Below are 19,821 nucleotides of genomic sequence, written 5' to 3'. Positions count from 1 at the left end.
GGCTGGACAGCAGAAGCTTGTTGGATCTCCCTGGGTGCGGCAGTCCTCTGCTCTGCCTCCACAAAAACAGGGCCAAAGAGCCTGATATTTTCATATTTATTCATTTAAAGGGAAAAAAATCCCGATCCTTTCGAAATCCTTACTGTATCATTTTTTCGTTTTTTTTAGTTAAGAAATGAAACCGGTTGGGCTGCACCCTGGTAATGCAGAAGGTGTGGAAGAAGCAGCGGGCTCCGGGAAGAGTGCAGCAAGCAGAAAACTAGCTGAGCATGCAGGGGATCCCATATCCCTGTGGTCTGGTCCTTGTTACCCCCAAAGGCCTCAGCTTCTCATCCATCACTTCCTCTCAATTCCTAGCTTGGTGAGGAGGAAAAACTGGTGTGAGGCTGGCGGCAGAAAAAAAAGGGACGGATTCATAACTGAGGGAACCGTTGATGATGAGAGTACATATACTTGCAGTACTCTGCACTACTCTGGGGCTGGAAGGTGGCAGTTAAAGGAGGTTGGAACACAACTCTACATTCTGAAAGGCCTTCCAAGCTCTACTCAGGGCTACGGCAGGATGAAACTTCAAGCAACTCTGCAGGCTGAAAGGGGAGTTGGAACAACTGGGGAGGCAGGGAGTATAGATCCCAGGTTACAACAGACCGGGGAAGAATGAGACATTTGCCAACAGGCGACAGAGTTGTAAAAGAAGCAGCAGGAGTTGGCAAGAGACTGTAGGTGTTAGGTAAAGAAGAGGGGTCAGAGATTATTAAAATTTTTTATAACAAGGAAGACCACATAATTGGTCAATTTGGTAAGGAAGAGAATTAAAGAAAGATGAGTTAGTTGTTTTTGCCCAGGGGAATTTTAGATGTCAACCAGGTGGTCGATATAATTTATGGAAAGACGCTATACTTAGCCTGACTAAAGACGGAAAGTTCAGAAGCCACAAGGATAGATTATATGACACATACACACTTGTGAACTCAGACAATTCTCCTTCCCGCAATTCTTGGGGAAACCATAGCGGAGATGCGGGACTACATTTCCCAGGATGCCCCCGCACCACGCTGCACTTCGCGCCTCCCGTGAGTCTCTGGGCGCAGAACTTGGCCTCCGCCGCTGGGGGCGGGGCATCGTCGGACTCCCGGGGCGCCCGGTTACGCACTTCCTCCCGGGGTGAATCGCCGTGTGGCGGGTTCGAGTCCCGCCTCCCGACTCGCCGCAAGCCCCTGAGTCCGGGGCGGGGCTCATTCGCCGGTTAACCTCTCCGCGGCGAGGGGCGGCGGCACACGTTGGGCTTCACCATGGAGAACTACCTGCAGGGTTGTCGAGCTGCTCTGCAGGTAAGGGACCCCTGTTTGTTATCGTAAGGAATGGATCCTGGGGTCCGGGAAAGACGAAGATGTGGGATCTGGGGAGCACCGAAGGTTTGTGTGGAGGGAACGCGGAATTGTGGGATGGGGGCTTGGAAACCTGAGGAGGGAGGAAGGAGAACCTAGCCTTTGAGAGTGGGAATGCATGCTCACTTAGGGGCGCCAGCCTTTGGGGTCTGCTCGTGAGCGGGGAGGCGGAATCGTGGGGCCGGGTCCTGCCTCTGAGCCCCTGCTCGGTGTCGCTGGGTTAGTTCCGTCAATGGGACCCGGGCTGTGCCGGCCGCGAGGTGTATTTGTTCCCTTCTCCCCGCCCTTCTTTCAGTTCTCCATTCACGAGGCCTTACTGGCGCCTTGGCCTCCAGGTGAACCCCGGGAGTACGTGGGAACCTGTGCCCATGGCTTTGTTGCCTCTCAACGGCGGTTTTTGTCTGACGGGCCTAACTCCTTCTAAATTAAAGGTGGTCATGGTGTTACACTTTAAATCTGTTTTTAAGGTAAACGCACACAGTACATCAGGCTTGCATTCCTTTGCCTCCAGTTTACTTCCTTGGCCTTAACACACACAAATTACATAAAAATCCGCGACCTGGATGGGGATAAGCACAAAGTATATTTGGAATCAAAACTGTATGCATGACTCCTGAATGCTTTGTGGCTTATTTTTGGTACTCTCTGAGCCAGTTGGAGTCTCCCAGCCTTGCTAACTGGTCGTGCAACGTTAGGTCGCTATTCCCAGTTAGCAGCAAACAACGGGCCAGAGAGAGGCTCCAGGAGGTCACCTGGCCCCCCTGCTTCAAGTTATACTACCCCTGGAGAAACCTTGACAGATGGTTGACTCTGCTTCCTTTTAAAGGATCTTAAACTCGACAAATTCACCTGGGAAATAAGATTCTGGTCTGTAACAAATCCTAAAAGTCACCTAATTCCTCCTGCAGAATCAGCTGCTGTCATAAAGGAATGTCCTCATCTGAAGAATGGGAGTGAAGTTCTGGACTTCCCTGGCAGTCCAGTTGTTAAGACTCCACCCTTCCAACGTAGCGGGTGCAGTTTTGATCCCTAGTGGGGGACATAAGATCCCGTGTGTGTCGTGTAGCATGGCCAAAAACAAAGAATAGGAGTGAAGTTCAATTAGTGTAAAACGAATTACTCTACGTTTTTCCTTGTGAAATACAAATTTGGGAAGGTCATTTTAATGTATAAGACAATCTGGGACCAATTCATTTTGGTTACCTCTGATTTCCACCACAGGGACCTCATTAAAGACTAATATAGAGGCTTTTGGGCACCATTCCAAGGGCCAAGAAGTTGGATTTTTCCCTAATGACCCAAATAACCAGTCTTTTTCACCATTTGATAAAGAGTCTTTGAGCCTGAAACCTTACCAGATAGCATTTCATTGCATGCCTCTATTCTATAGCATCTACTCTCTAGAAGTGTCCCAGGTTAAGAGTATGTCTTCCTCAGGAATATGAAGCTGAGAAACACTGGATTTTTTCAGTATTACTGATATCCTGACTTTTCTCTGCCTGAATTCATTCTCCCAGGGAACAAGATCTAGATCTTCCTTTTTCCAAACTTGTGAAGGAAAGATCATATCTTAGAGCTCTTATCACACAACCTAGCGTGGGCCAAGAGAAATTAGAAAGTTAGACTAGCAATGTTAGTGGGTGGCCTGGTAGTAGGAGATACCAGTGGACACCCAATGATTTAGATTGTTTTTAATTATGGAAGTAGAAAATGTACAGAGTGAAAAAAAAGTTAATACAAAAAAGTTATACAATTAGAAAGTGAGAAAGATCTTTTTCTTCTCCATTTCCAATTTCCCAGAGGCCACACTTGTTTCTTAGCTAAAGAAAGACATGATTTAGAAACTATTTTTTTAAACTTTTTATTTTGTATTGGGGTATAGCTGATTAACAATGTTATGATGGTTTCAGGTGAACAAGCAAAGGGATTCAACCATACATATATAGGTATCCCTTCTTTCCCAAACTCCCTCCCAATCCGGGCTGCTACATATCGTTGAGCAGACTTCCACGTACTCTACAGCAGGTCCTTGCTGGTTATCCATGTTAAATACAGCGTTGTGTACATGACCATCCCAAACTCCCTAACTGTCCATTCTCCCTGGCAACCATGTTTGTTCTCTAAGTCTGTGAATCTCTTTCTGTTTTGTAAGTTCATTTGTATCATTACTTTTTAGATTCCACAAATAAGGGATGTCATACAATATTTCTCCTTCTCTGCTGACTGACTTCACTCAGTATGACAATCTCTAGGTCCATCCACATTGCTGCGAATGGCATTATTTCATTCTTTTTAATGGCTGAGTAATATTCCACTGTATATATGTACCACATCTTTTTTATCCATTCCTCTGTCAATGGACATGTAGGTTTATTCCATGAGATACTGTTGTGGGTTTTTTGGTTTTTTTTAGTTTTTATGTATTTGTTTGGCTGTGGCGGGTCTTAGTTGTGGCATGCGGGATCTTCTTTCTTCATTGTGGCATGCTAGATCTTTAGTTGCGGATTGTGGGATATAGTTTCCTGAGCAGGAATGGAACCTGGGCCCCCTGCATTGGGAGCATGGAGTCTTAGCCTCTGAACCACCAGGGAAGTCCCCAGAGACACTATTAAGTTTGAGGGTTGCTGTTAAAATACAGTATAACTTTTAGAAATTGTGACTACTTGGACTTTTATATAAGACAGAAACAGCTGGTAACTCAGCCAACTTTCCTATTGATACCATATTTTTCAGCATTTGATACCAGTGAAATTTTCTAGTCTGCCACCACAATGATAGTAGATTGTTCTATTTAAAAGAAATCTTATTTAACTAAATGTCCTAGTCATGGTAAGTCATCTGTCACTTTTAGTTTGGCGGCAGGCGGGGGAGTCTTGGCTTCAGGGTGCGGCCACATTCTAGTTGAGGTGTTCATACAGAAGCTTTGGATAACGTGTGTTGTCTGCGCTTCTCAGGCGTGAGGCAGAAATCAGGATTGGCTGACTCTCCCTAGAAATTTACAGTCCTTGCATCACTGTCAGTTAGTCCCATCTTCCCTGCCGGAAATGCTTCTCTATCTCTGACTCCTTGTCTCCTTTTTTCTTTCTTCATTAACTAGTTTGTAGAGTAAGCATCAGACCGTATTCAGCCTCAGAAGGGAAGGGGTTGACTCTGCTAGCCCTAAAACCATCCCCTCTCACACCATTGAGGCCACAAAGAACATCAGAATACAGTCATTTCAACTAGTTGGTTTTTTAAAGGAAGGGAAAAAAAAGAAGTTTATATCTACTTGTGGCTCTCAGATTGTATTTCTTCCATTGGCAGCTCAGGTTTCCTCATGCTCTAAGTATAGCTATATTTGCCCTGAACTCTTCTCTGATGGTCAGAAAACTGAGGCTGTTTGGCTTGTGCTTTCAGCTAGTGGGGGATGGCATGGGGGTTAAGAGTTACATGTGTTTTTCCTAAATGAGGAGAATCGTACCTTGTAAGTTAGGCATTCATATACCTGGCTTGCCCAGGATAGTTTATTGAAATATAATCATTAATTGCAGCCCTTTTCATTCTCAAAAGAGTACTGGTTTGAACAGCAAAGTATATAGTCACCTAACTTGTAAGCTATGTTAAGGATTTGTGATACACGCCCATGAACAGATAGCGAGCTCCTTAAGGTGGTAGTTAAGTTCTGTACCCCAGGTACAGGAAGCTGGAAGTAGAAGAGGCTGGTGTGGCCTGGGTGCAGGGACAATTTGCAGAGAGTAGGGGCTCGGGTAAGGACAGCAAGGGCTGGAGAAAGAAGATGGAAGGAAACTCTTCTGAACTCTGACAGAGTTGGCTCTGATGTGCTGTCTCATTTAATCCTCATAACAACTTCATGAAATTGGTTACAGTGGTATCCCCATTTTTATATGAGGAAAAAGAAGCTTAGAGAGGCCAAAGTCCTACAAGAAGCAGAAAAAAACCCAGCTTGTGGTCTTTTCCAGTGACAGTTCGGCTGCTCTCAGAGAAAAGCAAACAGTGCAAAGGACAGAGCTGGGAATGTGCGCATCGTGGGCGGTGAATGGACCAGTCAGGCTAGGGGAGTGGTGGGTGCTGACGGCGGGGGGCGGGGGGAAGGAATGCCACCACCTCCCTTGGTTGCTCCTGTTCCAAGATTTGCTGACGGTCCCAGAGTATTCCTTTCGTTTTAATTCTTTCTGGTTGCGGTCTGAGCTTGGCTGAGCACAAGGGCTTAGTTATTCACCTTCCTCTGGTGGTCACTTCTCCTCCCCTCAGAGCCATGAGTTGTACTTGGTCCCTGCTTTCTGCTTAGCCTTCTCTTGGTGCTGGGGATCTGACTGAGTCTAATTCAGCTGCCACTTGGAAGGAAGCAGCACCAGTGTGAATTTTGGAAGGGTTCTCTGAGGGCCTCTTCAAGCCCAGCAATAGACCTCTCCTGCTCTGCCTGTCCTGTGTTTCTCTTACCTTTATTCTCCGGGGTCAGGACCGTGTGGCCTCTCGTGTATATAGTTCCTCTAGAGAACACGTGCCCTCCCTTACTGCTTCTGTGAGCCAGTTATCTCTGCAGCCACTTATCTCAAGTGCTTTGTTGTCACTTTGGTCCACAGCCATCTGGTCCGTGGTATCCAGGAAACAGAGGCGCCTTCTCTGGTATCAGGAGGACAAATTGCAAGTCAGAGGGGTTATTATGGGCCTTGGGTCTTGGGTACAGAATTCTCATATTGTGTTGGCAAAGAGTTTAATATTGAAAAGAATCTTCCCTCTCCCATGCTGTTCAGTGTGAATGGGTCTTGGCTGCCACACTCTTGAAATAGGCTTAGAGAAATGGGCAGAAGGGAGAACCTAAGGGCAGACTTTCCCCAGAGGTAAAAAATTAAAAAATGTGACCTTTGGGGTGCGTGTGCGTTCAGTCGCACGGTCGTGTCCGTCTCTGGGACCCCATGGACTATAGCCTGCCAGGCTCCTCTGTCCATGGGATTTTCCCAGGCAAGAATACTGGAGTAGGTTGCCATTTCCTCCTCCATGGGATCTTCCCAATCCAGGAATTGGAACCCATGTTTCCTGCCTCTCCTGCATCGCAGGCAGATTCTTTGTCACTGAGTCCACCGGGGAAACCCTTTTTCCCAGAAGCTGTTTGTGCAAAACCTTGACAGACAACCTCTGCCTTTTGTCCTTCTCTGTAGGGCTACTCACTGCAGTATTCTTGCTTGGGAAGTCCCAGAGGAGCCTGGCGGGCTACGGTCCATGGAGTCACAGGAGTTGGACACGACTTAGCAACTGAACAAGAACAGCAACTAGGGCTGGGAGTAGAAGATGGAGAAGAGGGTGGTTTCAAAATAAAAGCTTACCTAGTTACTAGACAGGACAGTTTTTACCACCAGAAGTCTTCTAAAATTGGCCCTTTCTGGCTTTGGGTTTCTGGCGAGTGAGGAGAGTGGATAACAGTCAAATACAGGGAAGCTGATTCTAGGTCCCCCTAGATTCTCTTTCTTCCTAAAGTTATATTACTTGATAAACTATTGCTTATTATGTTTTACTCTTCTAAATGCTTCCCCACTTCTCTAAAATCTTCTGTCTAGCATATCTTCCCTGACTGAAGAAGCCAGAGTGGATTTTCACTTTTCTGTAACCCAGCAGTTCTCAACTGGGGGTGATTTTGTCCCGTGTGGAATATTTGGCAAATCTGGAGACATTTTGATTGTCATGACTGGAGGTGGAGTTTGGGGGTGCTGCCAAACATATGACAATGCACAGGAAGACAGCCCCTGCAGCCAAGAATTGTGCAGTTCAAAAGGCCAGTGGGGCTGAAATTCAGCAGCTAGTGCATCTCTTAAGGAATCTCTCGTATTCCTTCCTCTCTTTGAGAAGTAGGCTGAGATAGAAATTCAAAAGTAAACTGGTAAGAGAATCCTTGTGCCTAAGCCGAGCCATGGACAATATGGTCTCATCTCACCTGGCCAAATGCATCTTTGCTATTTTGGGCATCTGTAGGTTTTAGTGTATTTTATTTAAAGTCCGATAGGGAGATGCAAAATTACAAGGTTAATACTAACAACAGATGTGCCTCCCTCTTCAGACTTCTTATCAGCTGCTGGATTTTCAAAGCTTTAAAAATAAAAGTTCCAGCAGCAGCAATTGTTTTTGTTTTAGTCTGAACCCATTGGAGAAAGTGTCAGTTTCTTGGGTGTGAGAGTGTTGGTTAATCTGGCTATCATTGACACTCCTCTGAGTAGGGGGAATTTCATGGACTAGATATTTGGATAAGGGACTTGATCTTATTTTTAGTTTTATTTTCAAAGTCTATTCGCCTGTTCTCATTTAGAAGTAAAAGGATTCTTTTCCCTATTTGAAAATAGGAAAAAAGTACAAACCAGAGTTGATATGGTTTGAATATATCAGCTACCCCAGATGCTGTACCTTTGACTACTCCTTGAGTTTCCCAAGGAGCATAAGAATCAGAGGATTATTTACTGCTCTTCTGAAAGTTTAACATTCAAGGAGACAGTGTGGTAGAGAGGAAGGAGTACGTTTCCATTAAGTAGACACGTGTGGAATGCTTAAAGCTTGGCCAGAACACATATGCCCTTTTAGCTAATATCCTTATCCGGGAAATGAGGACCCATAAGAATATCTGACCTACCTCCTCCATGAAGATCACCGAGAGGATGTGTGTGCAGCCCTACATCTGTATTAGATAAATGGACATGATTAGAGGATGCTTTTGTTAATCCCATTCTCCCGCCTCTCTAGGAGTCCCGACCCATACATGTTGTGCTGGGAAATGAAGCCTGTGACTTGGACTCCATGGTGTCAGCCCTTGCCCTGGCTTTTTACCTGGCAAAGGTGAGTACCTAGGAACAGAGTCCCTTAGAAAGAAAAGATTTGGATTCAAAACCCAGCTTTGCTGTTTGATAGCATTTAGCCTTAGGTAACTCAGATCCCTTAACTTTGCTAAGTCTCATATCAGTAACTATACAATCTGAAATGATAATACTTTGCAGTGTTGCTGTGAGGATCAAATGAGCAGATGTATTTTGTACAATGAGCAGAAGAATTTGTAAACCATAAAGCAGTATTCATAGTCAGTTACTGGGTTATCACTGACTCATTGGGCATGAATTTGAGCAAACTCTGGGAGATAGTGGAAATAGGGAAGCCTGGTGTGCTACAGTCCATGGGGTTGCAAAGAGTCAGACCCAACTTAGCAACTGAACAACAGTGGGTGTCAGTGGTCTGTGTATATTCCTCATGCCCGTGTCGGCTCTGGAGGACCGATAGTTTCTTCTCTGCAGCATCCAGAACTAGGCCTTTTCCATGAGTTGTCTTGTTGACCTTCATGTTATTGCTAAGAAAGAAAGAGGGTAAGGGTCATCCTTTTATTTTGATCAGACTGGAAAACTGTGGCTTTGACGAAGGCAGTAACTTCCCCAAGATCGTGTCTCCTTAGTCCCAGTGGTCTTGTGACTTCCTATCCTGTCACATAACACAGCCATATCTTCTTTTCACTTTCCTATCCAGACAACTGAGGCCGAGGAAGTCTTTGTGCCAGTTTTAAATATAAAACGTTCAGAGCTACCTCTACGAGGTGACAATGTCTTCTTCCTTCAGAAGATTCACATTCCAGAGTCCGTCTTGATTTTCCGGGATGAGATTGACCTCCATGCACTGCACCAGGCTGGCCAGCTCACCCTCATCCTTGTTGACCATCATGTCTTACCCAAGTACGTGGAAGAAATAAAGCTGATACATATCGTGTGCCATGGGCTGTGATGAGTAAGATTTTCAAAGAGAAGAATGTTTGCTGTCAGGGATCTCATGGGCTAATCATAATTGATGAGTGATACCAGATATAGAAAGGCAGTAAAAAATATTGTCACTTCTTTAATTATACAAGTAATAAAAAGAAATAGAAACATGAAGAGTTCAAACTAAAGGATAACTCAGAAATAATTTAGATCTACCTTTGGTATCATTGTTTTAAGATTTCATGGCAGATTTATTGTAATAGAAACCTTTGAATAATGGTTACAATTGTATTTTTAAAAAATTAGCAAAATCATTTCCTTCATAAAGCAGTATCTCATTAGTGCTATTTAATAAATGAACACACCTATAATAATTCCATCCCTAATTTAGGATTGGAAAAAACTGGCCAACAAAGCAATATGAATACTGATCTTTCCAAGTGTCTCTGGCTCCTACTAATACTAATATGTATATTTTTCTCCTTGAGCACACTGGTTATAGCAGGGGTACTGACAGAGGATAGCCTTCGGGCGCTAGTCCATCTATCTACTCACTCATTAATAAACTTCTGTTTAGAGGATGAAGGTGAAGTGGAGTCTGTTCTCAAGCAGTTGTTAGTCAGGAGGGAACTAGACAAACGGGTCATTGTAATGGGTGTTAGAGGTAAGTGGTAACTGTCATTTAGGGGACAATAGGTGCATGGAGGATGGAGTGGTTAAATATACAAGTGGGGAGTGGAGGATGTCAGGAAAGTTTTTCTAACAAAATGGATCCTTGATCTCAGTCTTGAAAGACTCGATGTTTGCTTGGTGTATGAGGAGGTGAGGTAATTAGGAAAAGTATCCAGGCAGAGTAATGAACATTCAGATAAGTAAAATGCAGGTAGGCATGAAATAGTATGGTGACTTGGGAGATCTGGAATTTGTTTTGCATGACTGGAACATAAACTATGAGGGAGAAGCAGGACATAAAAAAGATAACTAATAGGCAGGGGCCTGATCATGAAGACCTTGTAGGCCCTTCCAGGAGATTAGACTTTATTTTAGAGCAGCGGGGAGCTATTGTCAGTTCTCTTTATTCCAGGTCTTCGCAGAACCAAATTTGCATTTTTCAAATGATCATGCAGGTAGCCTTGTGGAGGACAGTTTAGGAGGACCCTGAAAGCAAATGTTTGGTTAAGGAACTATTGGAGTAGTTCAGATGAGAGAGATTAAGGGCCTAGAATAAGGCAGCAGCAGAGGGCTGGAGGGAAGGGAATGGATGGGAGTTGAGCCAGAAGCCATAGGATCCTGTGAGTTGCATGAAATTGCGATATTAAGTGAATTAAGGAAATAGGAGAGATTTAGATGTTGGGTGTCCAGGTGTCAACTGGAAAGGCACATCAAACATGTGGATGAGATATGGGTAGCTGATACTTTGTCAAATTCACTTATGCAGTATTTAAAGATGGCCTCAGTTATAGTATTTAAGACAAGAATTGAGAGGAGTGGGGCAGAGGTGGAAGTGATCAAAGATCTACGTGTTCACCTAGGATGTCTGTATTTTCTTCGTGTGGAGGTGCAGCTGGAGTGCCCCTACCTGTCTTTCTTTCTCTTTCCCCCACACCCCCCCTTTCCCACACAGAAGTGACGCAGCCCTAGAGGAGGCAGTGGCAGAGGTGCTAGACCATCGGCCCATCGATCAGAGACACTGCCCTCCCTGCCATGTTTCAGTTGAACTGGTGGGGTCCTGCGCTACCCTGGTGGCCGAGAGAATCCTGCAGGGGGCACCAGAGATCTTGGACAGGCAAACTGCAGCCCTTCTTCATGGTGAGGGTGGCTTGGGGGTTGGGACCTGACCCTTTATCCCATCCCAGAGAAGGGAAAGTGAAGTTGTTCAGAGTCTTCCAGCCTGACCATACCCTCTCAAAGCCAGTTAGTCCATAACGAAGGAGGTTCTTTCAAGGAGCAGTTAGGCATTATAAAGGCTTTCAAGTACTTTGTCCTTTGAAGGCTTGGGGAATATTTTGTTGGAGAGAGTAGAAAGGAAGCATGAAACAACAGACCTAGGAGCTGCCTATTAGTAGCATTGTATAATGGAAGGAGGACTAGCCAAAGAAGCAGGAAATGAATTCTAATACCATTTCTGCCCAGGAAGTAGTTATATGACCTTGAACAAATCTCTTAACCTTTTTTGTTCTTATTTTCTCCATTTGTTAAAAAAAAAAGAGAGAGAGAGAACTGGATTCAACTACCTCTTCCAACTGGAATTTGGCCTACGGAAGAGAGGTCATCTCTCTCTGACTAGGTTTCAAAATCTCCAGGAATTGAGATACACTTCCTTTCTACCTTTTCCCCATTTCTGTGCCTACATTTCAGTTTGGATTTGGGATGTCTCACTCAGGACACGGTCCCAGTTGTTTTGTTTTCCGTGAGTTGCCATACAGTCTCCTTAGGTATTGTGTCCATTGGGTTTGAGGGTAATGTGTGCTCTAGTTGCCAGGAATGGAGTGCCACAGCATTTGAGTTCTGCCATGCTCCTTCTCCGCAGGAACAATCCTCCTGGACTGTGTGAACATGGACCTTAAGATTGGAAAGGCAACCCTCAAGGACAGCCACTATGTAGAGAAGCTGGAGGCCCTCTTCCCAGATCTGCCCAGCAGAAATGACATCTTTGATTCTCTGCAAAAGGCCAAGTTTGATGTATCAGGTATGAAATGTTAAACTAGTGGACAAAAGCCTTGTTCATTATATGCTTGAAAACCAGCGAAACAATGTCAGAGCATGCTAAATGATTTAAGCTTTACACCAGAAAGAAGCTGGCTAGTATGTTGTGTGGATAAGAAGGAATATATTAAGAGTCTCAGAGGTTTTCAGTCGAATTAGAAAATACAGACATTTAAGGACTTCCCTGGTGATCCAGCAGTTAAGACTCTGCACTTCCAATACAGGGAGACCAGGTTTGATCCCTAGTCAGGGAACTAGATCCCACATGCTGCAGCTAACACCCAGCACAGCCAAAAAAAATGAATTTTTTTTTTAAAAGAAAGAAAATACAGACATAAGTATGCTGAAGGAATATAGTTGTCCCTCGGATCTGCAGGTAAGTGGTTCCAGGATCCCTCACAGATGCCAGAATGCTTGGATGAACTCAAGTCCCTTATATAAAATAGCAAAATATATGAATACAGCCGGCCCTCCTTATCTATGAGTGTGAAGCCTGCATACAGAGGGTCAGCTGTACTGAATTATGAGAGGGAGATCTAGATCACTGGTTAGGGAAGCAGAAGAAACATTTAGGGTAAGTATACAAAGGATATTGATGCTTTTGAATTGTGGTACTGGAGAAGACTCTTGAGAGTCCCTTGGACTGCAAGGAGATCAAACCAGTCAATCCTAAAGGAAATCAACCCTAAATGTTCATTGGAAGTACTGATGCTGAAGTGCCAATACTTTGGACACTTGATGCAAAGAGTCAGTTCACTGGAAAAGACCCTGATGCTGGGGAAAAAATGAAGGCAGGAGAAGGGGGCAGGCAGAGGATGAGATGGTTAGATAGCATCACTGACTCAATGGACATGAATTTGAGCAAACTCTAGGAGATAGTGAAGGACAGGGAAGCCTGGCGTGCTGCAGTCTATGGGGTTGCAAAGAGTCAAACACGACTTAGCGACTAAACAAAAACAGTAATAGAAAGGACAAAATGAAAGAAGAAAAACTTCCGTGACTTTTTTTACCCAGCTATTTCTTGTTGATATTTTAAAAAAGAGAAAGAAATGGACCACCAGCTTCCCTGGTGGCTCAGACAGTAAAGAATCCACCTGCAGTAGAGGAGAGCCAGGTTCAGTCCCTGCGTCGGGAGAAGGGCATGGCAACCCACTCCATTCTTCTTGCCTGGAGAATCCCATAGACAGAGGAGCCTGGCGGGGTACAGTCTAAGAGTTGGACATGACTGAGCGACTTTCTTTCACTGCTTGTGGATATTTAAAAAGGTCCCACATGTACTTTTAGAAAAGTGAAACAACCCAGAAAGGGGAAAATCAGGAGTAAAAGCCTCTCTTCTTCCATTCTCCCTGCTCCCCAAAGTCCCTTGCTCTAAAGGTAACTGTTGTGACCCAGTAATTGAAAATAATTTTTTATTTAAAATAAATTTCCATTCTAGAATTACATCCTGAGTTATGAGCCCTGTTCTTTGTGCCTCAAAGAGCGACTGTGTTTTTCCTCTTCCTTGACGTGTCTTGGTGTCATCACCTTCCTGATCCTAGGACCCTGGGTTCTCTTGGTTCTCTTGTTTGACCCTTAGTCTCACATCCAATTTCTAGGACTGACCACAGAGCAGATGCTGAGAAAGGACCAGAAGACCATCTCCAGACAAGGCACTAAGGTGGCCATTAGTGCAATATATATGGATATGGAGGTAAGAGCAAGATGTAGGTGTGAGTGGAAAGAGAAAACCTTCAGTTTTGTTTGTAACCTTGTCCCTTATTCCTGGCTCACCTCCAAAATATATCTTGTACCTACTTTTCTCCATCTCTACTGTAACTCCACAGTCCATCATCTCTCACTGCACTGTGAGACCCCCAGTGACCTGTAGTGACCCCACGCTGGTTTCCCTGTCTCCACTTTCAGTCCCTGCAAACCGTTCGCCCCACAGCAGCCAGAGTGATCCTTTTAAGACATAAGTCAGATCCAGGGGCATTCCCTGGTGGTCTAGCGGTTAGGATTTGGTGCTTTGGCTGCTCTGGCCTGGGTTCAATCCTTGGTTGGGGAACTGAGATCCTGCAAGCCACAAGGCATGGACAAAAAAAGACGTGTCAGATCCTATTGGCCCTCCTCCCTTTACTGCCTTTTCATCACACTTCTAATAAAACCTAAAGCCTTACTGTGGTTTAAAGGGCCATCTTTGATCAGGCCTTCATCCTTTTCTCTGACATCTGCTCATTCCAGCCCCATTCCTGCACTTACAGTACTGCAGCCACCCTGATTTGCTTTCTGTTTTTCAGAACCATTAAACTCACTCTCGACCCAGAGCCTTTGCACTCCTTCTGCAGAGCTGGCTCCTTCTTTTAGTTCAGGACTTAGCTCAGGTATCTCCTCCTTTAAAAGGTTTTTGCTGATTACCCTAACTAAAGTAATACCCTTTGTGCTCAAAAGTCTCTAAGAATTACTTTTTATTTTTGGCCATGCAGTTTGCAAGATCTAGTTCCCTGACCAGGGATCAAGCCTGGGCCCCTACAGTGGAAAGCACAGAGTCTTAACCTGCCAACAGGTTTTTCATAACACTTAGCACACTGAAATAATCACGTTTCATGGTTTCCTTGTTTTTTGTCTCTATTCCTCTGCTAGTTTATCAACTCCCCCAAAGCAGGGACCCTGTTTGTTTTGTTTCGGGTATATCTCCAGCACTTTGACAGTGCCTGACACGTAGTGGATGCTCACTGAATCTGTCAAATGGGTGAATGAATATAACTCTGATAGTGGTATTTTAATACCTAGTTCTATATCATATTGGGTTAAATCAGTCAACAACCTGATCTAAACACATACTTTCATAGACTGCACAGCTTTCTCCTAAGTAACATGTAAAAAACACTAAATAACTAAAAAAAGAATAGTTTGGCCTCTTCTCTTGCTACTCATAACCTAGTTTGGGAACCTAACATAAGAGCACTAAAGGCTTGGAATTCCCTGGCAGTCCAGTGGTTAGGACTCTGCGCTTTCACTGCAGGGAGCAGGGGTTCAGAGCCTGTTCTGGGAACTAAGATCCCACATGGCACATGGCACAGCCAAAAACTTTCTTTAAAAAAACTTTTTTTATAATAAAAAGAAAAACGAGAGAAAAAAAATTAAAGAACGCAAAAGGCTTTCCAAGTACCATAATCACAGTATAAATTGACTCATTAGAAATACCAAGAACAAAGAAAAGCCCTAATCTGGAGCAGCTGGTGGTGTTATTCATTGGAGGAAATACTGCATGAGATTTTGGAGAAGAATATAGACAGACAAAGAATGAAGAGCCCAGGATGCAGTTGTCATGTTGTCTGTGCTTATTTGTATGCACCATTTATATTCTGTTTTTATTTAGAATAAAAATACCCACAAGGCAAAGACCTTGCTTGTTTGATTGCAAAAGCAAGATAGCCTTGGACATGTCCAGCGTGTTAGTTACATTATCATTTTTTAGTTCTTAAAACAATTATGTGGAGACGGAAATGGCAACCCACTCCAGTATTCTTGCCTGGAAAATCTCATGGACAGATGGACAGATGAGCCTGGTGAGCTAGTCTATGGCATCGCAGAGTCGTACACAACTTAGCAACTGAACAACAACAACACACAATCAGGCAGATTGTGATTTGGGGAAATAGTTCTTGATGGAAATGTGACATAAAATGAAGAGCGAAGTGACCTAGCAATATGGAATACAGAGTTTTGTAAGAAATTAACGTTTGTGTATAGAATAATAATTGCAAATATTCAAACAATAAAGTCCATGGCTAAAGAAGCCAAAAAAAACCCAAAAACAATTATGTTCGATAAATGATTTATCCTCATTTGACATAAGGAAATTTATGATCAGGGATCCTTGATCATATAACTGAGAAGCAATAGAGCTGATTTTCTAACCAATTCTGTCGGAACCCAAAGCCTATATTCTCCTTATTCTATATGTTGCCTTCCAGCACACACATAGCACAGAGGGAATACTAGATACCTTTTTTATGGAGTACAAGTCCCAGGTTATCATGCAAGAAGCCTTTCACAAGCATCTTCTGTGGGGATGATAATGAGGGTCCAGCTGTAGCCCTCAGCCCTGTCCGTTTCTTCTGTTTTAGGCTTTTCTGCAGAGGTCTGGCCTCCTTGCAGATCTCCGTGCCTTCTGCCAGGCTCACAGCTACGATGCCCTGGTTGCCATGACTATCTTTTTCAACACTTACAATGAGCCAGTGCGGCAATTGGCTGTTTTCTGTCCCCACGCAGCACTTCGAATGACGGTGAGTCTCTGTCCTAGGGGTCCTATGGAGTACAGCCTGTGTGCACTGCTCTGTTCTATAAAGACTTCTCCTTGGTTCTTGTATTTATACAGAGGTCCTTGATCTATTTCCAGACTCCCTCCTCCTCCTTTTTTTTCCATTTTCTCTATATATGACTATCCTTAATCATGCTATTGGTGAGAAACGGAGATTCCAAAGAAAATTAGAGACACAATTCCTACTTAGTAGGACTTGAAATTGGGCTAAAAGAACCTGTTATAAATCTGGAGTTAAAACTTGACTTAATCACTATTTCCTAATTCCTGGAAATCAGTTTCTTTCTTTTTACCTTATTGCTTTGAAAACTGAAAACAGAAGAGAAACCTTTTTCACTCTTTAACCGGGCAAGGATTAGTTACTCTGTGCTAACTGCAGAGTAGTTGAGGAGCAGGTTTGGTTTTTAACTCTGATCTTCCATTTGGCCATCTTTCTCACTTCTTCACCTTTCTTTTCCTCTGTTGGTTACTTATAAACTCAGGGAAGAATTTAAGAGTGGACTTAAGGCAGTCCAGAGATTCTTTGGATTTCTTAGCAGTGAGGACTGCTAGACTAGTCTGGATTCAGCCAGATAATCTTTTTGGTCATAAAAGGTATGTCTGCCTTTTCCCACCTCTCTCTGTCTTTATCTTCTCCTCCAGGAAGCAAACATAATTTCATTCAATGGAAAGTAAGTTTGGCATTGTGGAAAGAGCTACCCTTTTAAAGGTAGATAAATAGGCTTTACTGTCCCAGATTTGCCACTTACTGGCACGTTGACCAAAGGGAAGTCAGTTGACTTCTGAGTCCATAAATGGCATATTACTACCTAGTGTGATGTGATCGTGAAACATAGTATCATATGTGAAGTTCATTGCTGGGCACAAGGAACTCTTAGTAATCATGTCATGAAGGAAAGGGTGCTTTGACCCCACCTTCCTGAATCTCCCCTCTTCTGCCTGCCACAGTCCCTCTGATGACTTGACCATCGCCCTGGCTGCCTCTATGCTGGGAAATGGTAGTCCTCTTTTCACCGTCTGCCCTACCATTTCCTCTCTTTCTCCTTTGGTAAGATGGTATATAATAATTTAGGACACTGCTCTAGTGACAGACCTGAGTTCAACTATCAGCTTTGCTTCATTCAGAGTTGACCTTTGGCAAGTACCTAATCTATCTAAGCTTCAGTTTCCCTAACTATAAATGAGGGTAATAGTAATACCAACCAGTAAGGTAGTTGTGAGGATTGAGAAAATTAGTATTTGAAAATGGCCAGACATGGCGCAGTGCCTGGCATACTTCCCAGCCCCATTGGATCTATTCATTCTTTCTGCCTCTATCGTTCCCCTGACTTCAATGCAGATGCTTGGCCCATCTCAGCTAAGGATAGAGTTCAAGTTTTTAAACAGAGCAGTACCCTTGGAAACAACAAAATCCTAGGAGCGGGGAGTCCCAGATTCTGGTTCAGACTCTACCATCATCTGTGTTCAAGACATCAAATCTCTCTGGACTTTGGTTTACTTATTAATAAAATGAAATATATGATCTCAAACGTTTCTTCTGTTTCTAAAATACTGTATATTAGTAATCAGTATTAGCTGATGTGCAAGCAATAAAACAACTCTGGATGACTTAATTTAAATTAAAAAAAAAACACATTTTTTTTTTTCCTCTTCTGCTAGAGGCGTCTCTTAGAAGTCTCAGCCTTTTGCTTCACCACCTTATATACCATCTCCCCATCTTGTCTCCTCTTTAGATCTGTGGAATCCTGGAACATTCCCACTCTCCACCCCTGAAGCTGACCCCTGTCCCAAGCAGCCACCCTGACCTCCAAGCCTATCTTCAAGGCAACACCCAGATCTCTCGAAAGAAAGTTCTGCCTCTGCTCCAGGAAGCCCTATCAGCGTATTTTGACTCCACGAACATCCCTTTAGGACAGCCTGAGACAGAGGGTGTGTCAAGGGAGCAGGTGGACAAAGAATTGGACAGGGCAGGCAACTCCCTGCTTTCTGGACTGAGTCAGGATGAGGAGGAGCCTCCACTGCCCCCCACGCCCATGAACAGCCTGGTGGACGAGTGCCCCCTGGATCAGGGGCTGCCGAAGTTCTCAGCCGAGGTCATCTTCGAGAAATGTAGTCAGATCTCGCTGTCAGAACCTACCACTGCCTCCCTGTCTAAGAAATGACCATTGAGAGGGAAGGGGAAAGTGAGAGAGGTTGCTTGAACCATCCTGAATGCATGTTTTGAGGTGTTTCAGCAGTTCCGTCTTCTTCATTGTTCCAGGATCTGGTGTACTGTTGTCATTACTAGGAGGAGAAAGAAGAGAAAGAAAGCTGAGCTGGCTTTCTACCTTTTCCCCCCACAATCTCAACCAATCAAACAAATTTTATTATTTAATTTAACTGTTGAATACCGCACTGACTATCATCTGTTTCATTTGCCAGGGTCCTAATGTGATAACATACATTTGTATGTATTGCATAATGTAGTAGCATACAGGTGCCGCAGAGTGGCACAGAAATAATGTGCACCCAAGAGTGCCCTCAGTCAGGCTCTTTGACAGAACTGGTATTTCTTATGGAACCAAACATGCATTGTCTCCAGTATTCATTTATTCTCTTATTAATTCAAGTATTTATTGAATACAATACCTACCTTAAGCTTATTCTGGTTTTAGCCTTTAGCTCATTTCCGCCTCCATAACTCCTCTCTCTGCCCCCCAGTTAGGTGATGGTGTCTGATCCCAAATGGCTAAATTTCTATTAGCTTATTGTGACTGTTTCAGGATTATTTAGGGGCAGATTGGAGGCCCTTGTCTTCTGTCCTGATCAGGTGGCCTAGCTCTCAGTTTCTCTGGATCTCTGAGCCAGAGCCACAGGGATCCAGAAGACCCCTGGTTCAGGAGACCCCTGGGAAGACCTTAAGACTCCTGGGCACTCTTCTCAAAAGATGGCAAAAATACCATGAGAGCCCTGGCTCTACTGATTTCTTACCCATCTCATTCTCCTCTTGGAGAGAGTAGAAGGAAACAAGAAGTTTCATAACGAGTGCCATAAACTATGTCTTTTGTCCAGACACTCACTCCTTCAAGTCTCATTTCCCCGTCTGCAAAACTGATGTTCCCTGGTTTCTGTCCCGTTGCCACCTCAGCCCCTCTGGTTTTTTGTTTTTGTTTCTGTTTCCCTGGGAGTGCTCAGGGTCACTGGATTATCTGTTTCTCTGTAATTGTACCAAGGTCCTCAGCCTCATGTAGCATGTACAGGGTATGATTCCTACCATAGTGACCCAGCACAGAGCCCCCCCACCCCCCGACTTGTTCTGCATGTGTAGAGTCCCTCTTTTCTCTTCAGACCAACCTTTTCCCTCTTTTCCTCCCCAACAGCTCTGTTTCCTGTGGGTTGTCAACAGTTTGGCGGAACAGTGGGGTATGTGATGGTTTTGACATGATGTCTTCATATAAGGGAAACGGTCTGACTTCACTTTGAAGGGATGATGTTTGTAGCCATTGGAAGGTAAAATAGTGGTGTGATTATTGAACCAAAGGAATTTACGTTTTGTAACTTGGTTACTTTTATTTTGCATTTTGTTAAAGTATTAAATACTTTTTTCCTGTTTGAGGTCTTATTGTCTCTTTTTACAACTATAATCAGCCCTTTCCCTTGGATAATTGTTTTAACTTCCTCAAGATTCATTTCCCTTCTTTCTACTGTACTTACTGTCTTCCTT

At 43.9% G+C, this 19,821-nt stretch overlaps 1 protein-coding gene across 2 annotated transcripts in view; it reads left to right on the top strand.

Moving 5' to 3' along the window:
• Positions 1-19,709, top strand: part of PRUNE (prune exopolyphosphatase) — a 19,960-nt gene extending 251 nt beyond the window's left edge. The window contains exons 2-9 of one of the 2 annotated variants that reach the window (XM_010838687.1): positions 169-1,331; positions 8,115-8,207; positions 8,883-9,085; positions 10,734-10,918; positions 11,640-11,798; positions 13,411-13,505; positions 15,925-16,083; positions 17,852-19,709. In XM_010838687.1, the coding sequence (XP_010836989.1) occupies positions 1,293-1,331; positions 8,115-8,207; positions 8,883-9,085; positions 10,734-10,918; positions 11,640-11,798; positions 13,411-13,505; positions 15,925-16,083; positions 17,852-18,280 (1,362 nt within the window). In that variant the 5' untranslated portion in view covers positions 169-1,292 and the 3' untranslated portion in view covers positions 18,281-19,709. Of the gene's footprint in view, positions 1-168; positions 1,416-8,114; positions 8,208-8,882; positions 9,086-10,733; positions 10,919-11,639; positions 11,799-13,410; positions 13,506-15,924; positions 16,084-17,851 lie in introns of those variants that run through there. The other variant, XM_010838686.1, reaches the window with a different exon arrangement.
• The last annotated feature ends 112 nt before the right edge of the window (positions 19,710-19,821 follow it).

This window comes from Bison bison, unplaced genomic scaffold (genome assembly GCF_000754665.1).
Source record: "Bison bison bison isolate TAMUID 2011002044 unplaced genomic scaffold, Bison_UMD1.0 scf7180017864104, whole genome shotgun sequence".
Taxonomy (NCBI): domain Eukaryota; kingdom Metazoa; phylum Chordata; class Mammalia; order Artiodactyla; family Bovidae; genus Bison; species Bison bison.
Note: the sequence above shows the minus strand (reverse complement) of the source record. Positions and strands in the feature narration are given on the sequence as shown.